Consider the following 8,311-nt stretch of genomic DNA (forward strand, 5'->3'; position numbering starts at 1 on the left):
AGATGGCGCTCTAATCCTGCCATTAAACACAAGATCAGCTCATCTGTTTCTCACACACACACTACTGCACTTTAAGAGATTTTAAGAGTATTTTGTCTTGTTTTCCAGTGCAAGTATATCAAAACATTCTTAAATCAAGATGCATTTACTTGAAAAGCAAAACTACATAATATATTAATTCTTGTTTTCTGAAAAAGCACAAACTCACTTCATTTTGATGCAATTTTTTCCAGAAAGCAAGACTTCTTATCTTCCGTCATTTTACTTCTCCAGTAAATGTATCTTGATTTAATAATGTTTAGATATTTGTGCTGGAAAACAAGACAGAAGAAATATTTCCAGCTGTTCTTCTCCTGAAAGCACTTTATCTTACTTTATTGAGAGAGATTAAATCCAGAAAAACAGACATTTAAAGCATTTCTTTTTAAAACAGGCATTTTTCAACTATAACAATAATAAACTCTTCGCAGTTTGTGGTAAATTTCTCTGATTTCCATGATATCTCCATTAACACACACACTCTCAGAGGCTCTGAAATCCCTCATTTTCCACCAGCGCAGATTAAAGCGGTGAAATGTCAAAATCCTCTTACCAACCCAAAGTACACTGAAGGTTGATCAATTAATTAATTAACTAAGTAGAAGTGCAATCCTCCAGCAGAGACTGAATCAATTACCAGAGGCTAATCACAACAAAGGGGACTTTAATTAAAAGCAGTTTAATTAAAGCATTTCCAGTGTAAAATGAACGAGCGCTTCATATATGCTGGAGACGCACACACACACTCTCACAGACACACACACACACACACACACACACACACACACACACACACACACACTCTCTCTCTGAGTCTGAGACACACAGTCACACAATATCAGGACATCATTCACTGGAGCGACACGAGGAAGCACAGGGTTCCTGACATGTTTGCTTGGATGTTTGTCTAACATTTAAAAATAAATAAAAAAATAACATTTTGAAAGCTCCGAGAACTTGAAGCATGAGCTGTTCTTGTGGAAAAGAGTTGCGTGAAGTTTCTCTGTATTTCCGTGTTTAGAACCGAGTAAATACAACATTCACATGATTCGGCTGAACTGTTCTCAGGCCTGTGTGTTTCGCACGAATCATAAATTCCAAAAAGTCCTCGTCAGTATATCTGTAAATATTGACAGTGTTTTATTCAGTCTTGAAATGAACTCATTCTGTGAGTCACAAGTTCACTGGATTCTGCATATAAGCATATTTCTGCATTAATATACATAAAGCCATGAGTTGTTCCCGCGAGTGATTTAGAGGCGGAGGACACGCGTTTGGCTCCAGTCCGGCAGAGGCTCGCGTCGACAGCGTGATTTACACCGGGGAACAGATGGCACACAAACCAGTGTTTGGAGAAGATGTGCAGTTTATTCACAGTGACACCAGAGCCCTTATTAGACACTCTCTGGTGACACAGTGGGCGACGCGTGCAAGAGTTTAGATCTGCATGCAAATGAGACGAGAACATCACAGCGTCGGCGAGCGTGAGAAGCGAATGCATGAGAATCCAGTGTGAACGGAAGAAGACATCAGGAGAAACTCCGGAGATTACAGCATTAATCCAGACACAATCTCCTCACTTTCAGCCGCTTCTCTGAGGTCAAAGGTCAAACATTTGGGAATCGCATGCATCCCCCAAGGGGCAACATTCTGATCTGAAAAATGAAGCCTACCCGGAAGTGCGAAAAACTGCAATACATTGAAAATCCGCTAGGGGAAGGTCCCAAAAGGGAGCAAATGTCCATAGCCCCCATGTTAAAATGTCCGTTTTCACAGCATAAAATCATGTTTTTACAGGTTGGTCCCATGGACTTTTATTGGATTTTTCGATAGGTTCCGAGTGCCTGACAACGGCGAGGGTAGTGAATTTTTTTCTAACTCGTTAGTTTAGATAGTATTTAGATATAAAATGTATGACAATAAGGGCGTGGTTAACTTTGATTGACAGCTTGATTGACAGCTGAAAGGCAGAATGACAACATAAGAAGCGCCATTTTTTAATACAGTTGACATATAATACTACTGTTTCTGTATCATGAAATGTAGTTTTAAGAGTTTTTCAGGCGAGAATGTAGTTGTTTAAAGCTCAAATCTGTGGTTTATTTATAAAGATTTATGAAAATTGTATCCAGTTGTGAGATCCAGCGATGACCGGGCGCTCGGCGCGATGTACCCCGCCTGGAGCAGCCTTTCATCGGCTAGACGTTTTGAGGTTTGCCGCTGACTCTGGCGTCTCTGTAGTGGTTAAACATGAGATATAATTCGTCTTGTCTATATCTAACGGGCGATTTTTGGTCTCGTGGGCAATCGTTTTGGCTGAGGGGAAGTTTCATAACTTTATAAGCTATATTTAACTTGTACCGTTGTATGGTTAGACTAGATCGAGCGCATGACTTTTTATGTTTGACTGAATTGTTTGCTTTATTTGTATAGCTTATTGTAACTTTACCTTTTACTTATACTTTTATAATAGCTAATATTGATAAAACTGAAATTTAACAAAAAGAGACTGGGTTGAGTTTTGTCATTTTAAATTTTAATACAACGAAGATGATCTGTAATGTTGTTTACTGCAACATCTGTTGTTTAGTACAAATGCACATATTGCCTGGACCATATTAAAATGTTTAATATTTTTATATTATATTTAAAACGAAAAGAGGCAGGTTTGTGTTTTATATTTCGTTTTGTTATAAATAGGCAAACGTTATGTGCAGTGAATATAATCAATACGCGTTGCCTGAACCACATTTGTGTGGCTATAATGTTTAAGATTTCTTTAAATGAAAACGGAAAGAGTTAGTATGGTGTTTTATAACATATTTCGTTGCCTAAAATATACACAGAGATAACCGGAGTAGCAGAGCGAGCTGAGTGACGCGCGCTGCGTCAGAAGGTGGGCGGGGTTAGGGTTTCCCAAGATTTTCCAAGATGGCGCCGCCCATACCCCCCATAAACGGCTTCAAACCCGTTCTTCAGAAAGTCTATGGGTGACGTCACAGACGCTTTGTCCATATTTTTTACAGTCTATGCTTGCATCGCTATAAGGTTGCCATGCTGCTTATATCACTGCTAACTTAATAAACAGAGCTGATAAATAAATTAACATGTGTGTGTAATTCCATTTTTAACCTCATTTAAAGCCTAAATGAGAGACACGGCTTTTGGAAGTTTAAGTTTTACATTTACTAAAAAAAACGATATAAATAAGCCTATAGCCTATGTTACATGATCATATATTCTGAGACATAAACAGCATATAGAAACCATAAAATAATTATACCAATATTTACTTGCCTCAAGCAACTCTGTTGGTATTTTTATAATTAGTATTAATATAATTGTTACATTTATTTTATTGCTACACTTTAATATGAGAATTATATTATCAGAAAACTGAACATTTCGTGTTATCAGGCTTTTATTTGTGCTTAATGGATAAAACAACGGCGCTGCACACTCGGCTGCTCATAAACATGGCTGCAATATATTTGACCTGCCACAAGATGGCGCTGTTTTCGAAACTCTTGATGCTTCGAATCTTTTCCCCAAACATTCAGGGGAAAGCCACAGTGCTTCATGAGGCATCATTTGCCCATCCCTACCTTCAAGTTAACAAATTAAGAAAAGGAAAAACATCTAGGTTACATTTAACAAAAAGTGGCCCACTTTACCTAGCCTGGTCCTACCAGACTCTCGTACATTTCATTTGTACAGAGAGTCTGGCCACTCTCCATTGACAAGCGTTAACTTCCTTGAAGACGGGTACTCTGTTAAAGTTTAAAACTATTGGATCTGCCCAGAGCCACTCTGGATCTGCCATAACCAATCGCTAACGTTTGGTCGTGACGTATGTCTACAACTCAAACTAGCGCACCTCAACGTCATCGTTCTCAGCCACTCCCTCTGTTCGCTGATTGGACCGCCAAAAAACTGGCCGGAGAAAACCCAAGAATATACCGCAAATCCAGATGGAGTGCTTAAGGAAAATGAAAATGAGCAGAAGTATGCTGGAGGGTGGAGCCATGGCTACACTTTACCTGCATTCACTAAAAGGGGATTTTAACTTTGATGCCATAGAATAATCATTCCCCCAGACATTTTTACTTCTACCTGCAAAGACAATTAAATAACAGTCCAATTGACCCTTCGCTAAGCCCCGCCCTCCTTAGTTACTGTTGCTATGCCTGACAAGCTTTCGCACCTGGCACATCTATTACAATGTGTATGCACCGGTGTCAGACATTCCCAAGGAGATAATTAGTCATTTTTGGTGAACAGGTGAAATATCTGAGAGAGCAAGACAAAAGGGACTTCAGTATGCATTCGAGAGATATATCCATGACATAATATGCAATCGATTAGAGAATAATTTAATCAAATTTTAAGCTAAAGCCTATAGGTCCCAGCACAAGCAAGCGCCTCATACGCTGACCATTCAAATGGGAAACACACAAATTGAGGAACAGCTATGTTCATGCACAGCAGGGTGAGTGAAATATGAAAATAATATAATAATTATAAATCAAACAGCTTATACATAAATCTTGTGGAATAAACACAAGATATTAGCCTGACCACTTTGCAATGATAGCATTCTCCCGCTTATATTTTTAGCGCGCCAGGCTCCCGCTCACACGTCGTGGAGCAAACGTAGGTGTTTTTGTTAATCCTGTCATCCCAGAATTTCTCTCCTTGGGTTTTAGGTTTCGGGAAGGAAAAAAATTCCACCCCCCTGTCCAAACTTTTAGGATACCGGATATCAGATTTGCACAATCCATACGCACAATGCTTCGGCAAGTTTCCCTCGCTCGAAAGCTTGCCAGACCTCCAGCTCCTAGTTATGGTTGCTAAGCCACGATTGGCCTGTGGCGGTTTTCGGGCGTGGCTTAGCGAAGGGTCAATTCCATGTGAAATATAGGCTTGTCAGGTTCGGGACAGAGTCTGTAGAAAGGTTTTCTTGAAAAATAACAACTTATGTGAGATGAATATCTGCTATAAGAAGAGATGTCAAGCATGAAATTCACGTATAATTGAACATTAACTGAGAATTAATGAGTCACAGTTGAGTTACCGAATGAAGAGGAGAGGAATCTATAGCAGAACTTCTTTTACTAAACACAAAACAATGAAGCAACTCTACACTGGAGAACACATTGTGCAATGCAAGACAAAGAACTGAATAAACTGAGTGCTATATATACACAGGCAAACAAAGGGAGCTAAATGAAACACAGGTGAACTTAATTAGTGACTAACAGACTATCATGGTTAACTTGTAGCTCCTAAAAGAGCAGCCAAAAGTGTGATTGCAAAGGAACATTCTCTCAGCCCCAGTTCAGGACTGCACACGGATCGAGGACAACTTGTGTCAGCTGTACGGTAACGTACCTTTGCTGGTTTAGGATTGTTCTTGTTTCTCCATTCTTGCAAAACTGACTTGATTTAGTACAACTAAAAAAAGTTAGTTTAAGCAAAAGTGTAGATGTTGTCTTTTATGTTACCAGTCCTTGTGAAAAAGTACACTTTAGCATGCTTTAAAGAGAAGAGTACATATTATTGAAAATAAACCTATAAAAAATATACTTAAGTGCAAGAATGTAGTGTTTTCAGACTTAATTGCATGTTTATGCATATTTTAAATGTATATTAAATAGTCCTTTGTTTGACTGAAGTACATCTTTATTTGTAATCCATTTCATAATTACTTTGACATATGGTTAAAGTGCACTGCTGAATGTACTGATGTTTACTGTGCAGTTATGGTCAGCTAAAATATATTTAATATAATTTCTATTTAAACTTATGTAATGCATTTAAAAATATACATGCAATGAAACATGAAGTTGGAATTTTGTACATTTAAGAAAATATTAACTTTTATATTTAATATTGAATAACATGTAGGCTACAACAGATCAAATTAAGTGTACTTCTTTAAAGCACAACAAAGATTTTTAAAACATAATGTACTTTAAAGAAACTCTTCGTTTGACATTACTTTTTTTTTTTAAGTGTACATATACTTAAAGGGACACTCCACTTTTTTTGGAAATAGGCTCATTTTACAACTCCCCCAGAGTTAAACAGTTGAGTTTTACCGTTTTCGAATCCATTCAGCCGATCTCCGGGTCTGGCGGTACCACTTTTAGCATAGATCATTGAATCGGACAGGACCATTAGCATCTCTCAAAAAAATGACCAAAGAGTTGACCAGTAATGATATGATGCAGCGCCTGAAAATAGTCCTGAGCTCGGTAACTTCCAACGTGACCGGGACTAAGTTTGTCTAAACTATTAGACCTATTTTCAGGCGCTGCGTCATATCATTACGCCTGCTGGACTCATGGTACGGCAGCAAAGTTTCTTGATTATTACGCAGGAATGAGAGTATAGTTCCTAGCCATATCAGCCTAGAAAATAGCAACTTTACATTTTCCGTCGGTCTTAGTACACGATGTAACTACAGAAGAGTCAAGTTTTAAATAGGAAAAATATCGACACTCTTTGGTCATTTTCTTGAGAGAGATGCTAATGGTCCTGTCCGATTCAATGATCTATGCTAAAAGTGGTACCGCCAGACCCGGAGTTCGGCTGAATGGATTCGAAAACGGTAAAACTCAACTGTTTAACTCTGGGGGAGTTGTAAAATGAGCCTATTTCCAAAAAAAGTGGAGTGTCCCTTTAATGTCACTCCTGCCAGCAGAAGCGCTATGATGGCTTCTCCCTAGACCTTTTTCATAAGCCTTTGCCTGGACTCATTTTAGTGTGATTACATCCACCTGTATGTCATTGGTTTGTTAAAGTTTAAAAGCCCTCTGGTGGCTATCATAGGCACTTCGGCTGGCAGGTGTGACGCTTATGAAAGTGTACGGTGTGTACACTTAAGTGGCTCTTTATAATTCATCATTGTTATTAACTGCAAGTGGACCTACAGATTTTTTATTTATTATTATACTTTCAAGATACTACAGGTACACATCCAATACCAATAAGCGCACTTTTTTTTTTTTTTACAAGGGTACATAGCAATTAAAAAATTAAAAAATTTTCCAGACAGCAACATGGTGTCTGCCCACATCTGGTACACATGGCTTGCACTTGGCCCAGATGTGGGCCGGATCTGGGCCGACACCATGTTGCTGTCTGGGTTCTTATATGGTTTTCCGTTGCAAACTAATCTGGTTGTGCTATTTTACCTAATGCAACTTCCATTCTCAAAGCTTTGACCTTTTATGCTATCAAAAATATTATGTTCTTAAACCAAATGGCATGATTTCACTGATTTCCCTCTTCATTGTAGGCTTTAAAGATCAACATGGAGAAAATCATCCTAATATTCCCTCTGATATTGCTGGTGCTGCATATACAAGGAGGAGAATTCTCCCAAAATCCAGTTTGTTTGCCTGAAGCTCCACAGCCGGAAGTCGAGGAGTTCGACAACACAATCTATGCCACTTGTGAAGTAACTCCCAGCCCCAATTTGCCACCTTGCCAGCCAAAGATCTTTGGGCAAATCCTCTTCAAGCAGGTCTTCCCCAATGGAGACTTAGAAGTGAAAATCAACCTCCGTGGTTTGCCTGCCGTCGATCGTCAAGAGCGTGCCATGCACATCCATCAGTATGGAGACCTCAGTCAAGGCAGCATCACTGTTGGTCCTCATTATAATCCAAACGGCGTTGACCACCCTCATCATCCTGGGGACCTGGGCAACTTTGCTTCCGAGCAAGGAGTTATAAAGCAGTTCCTGACGCTTCCAGACGCCAAGCTCTTTGGGCCTTATTCCATTCTGGGACGTTCGGTGGTGGTTCATGAGAAGGAGGATGATCTGGGAATGGGTTCAGATGAGGAGAGTAAAGTCAGTGGGAATGCTGGACAGAGAATTGCTTACGGTGTGATTGGTATTACTACTCCAAGTCTGTGGCAGAAGACTGAACCGCTCCCCAAGAAAAGATGTGGAGGAAGGCACTGAGAGTCAAAGCTGAGGGAGTCGGATATGGTGGAAGAGCAGATTCAAATAGGATAATCATGATTTTCCTTGTGTGTTCTTTGTATGCGTCCTACATTAAAGTATATTTCATAACCTGAACATTCCCATGTTTTTTTTCTTGGTCTCTTCAGAGGCTTTTTGGCCAGGGCTTCCAATAGTAAAAATATGCACCCTTAAAAATAAATGTAGGGTGAATGCAGGTAAAGTGGGCCGTTTAGTTTGATTTACTGTGCTCAATGGGTTAACACTTTAAGAGCATGACAATGGCCTTTAATTAAAGAT

General features: G+C 39.3%; 1 protein-coding gene across 3 annotated transcripts; it reads left to right on the plus strand.

The window, feature by feature from the left end:
• Positions 1-5,038: 5,038 nt before the first annotated feature.
• LOC309499329 (extracellular superoxide dismutase [Cu-Zn]-like) lies at positions 5,039-8,087 on the plus strand. Of its 3 annotated transcripts, none has more exons than XM_082170568.1 (2): positions 5,039-5,421; positions 7,343-8,087. In XM_082170568.1, the coding sequence occupies exon 2, from the start codon at positions 7,358-7,360 to the stop codon at positions 8,009-8,011; it is 654 nt and encodes a 217-aa protein (XP_082026694.1). In that variant the 5' UTR covers positions 5,039-5,421; positions 7,343-7,357; the 3' UTR covers positions 8,012-8,087. The 3 variants fall into 3 exon arrangements, with proteins under 3 accessions (XP_082026694.1, XP_082026695.1, XP_082026696.1); XM_082170569.1 differs by having other exon boundaries at positions 5,039-5,416; XM_082170570.1 differs by lacking the exon at positions 5,039-5,421 and adding an exon at positions 6,851-7,013.
• The last annotated feature ends 224 nt before the right edge of the window (positions 8,088-8,311 follow it).

This window comes from Leuciscus leuciscus (genome assembly GCF_965113295.1).
Source record: "Leuciscus leuciscus genome assembly, chromosome: 5".
Classification (NCBI taxonomy): Eukaryota; Metazoa; Chordata; class Actinopteri; order Cypriniformes; family Leuciscidae; genus Leuciscus; species Leuciscus leuciscus.

What these genes read in the sequence shown, in the direction of transcription:
- LOC309499329 (XM_082170568.1), top strand. Translation starts at nt 7,358, where the DNA reads ATGGAGAAAATCATCCTAATATTCCCTCTGATATTGCTGGTGCTGCAT.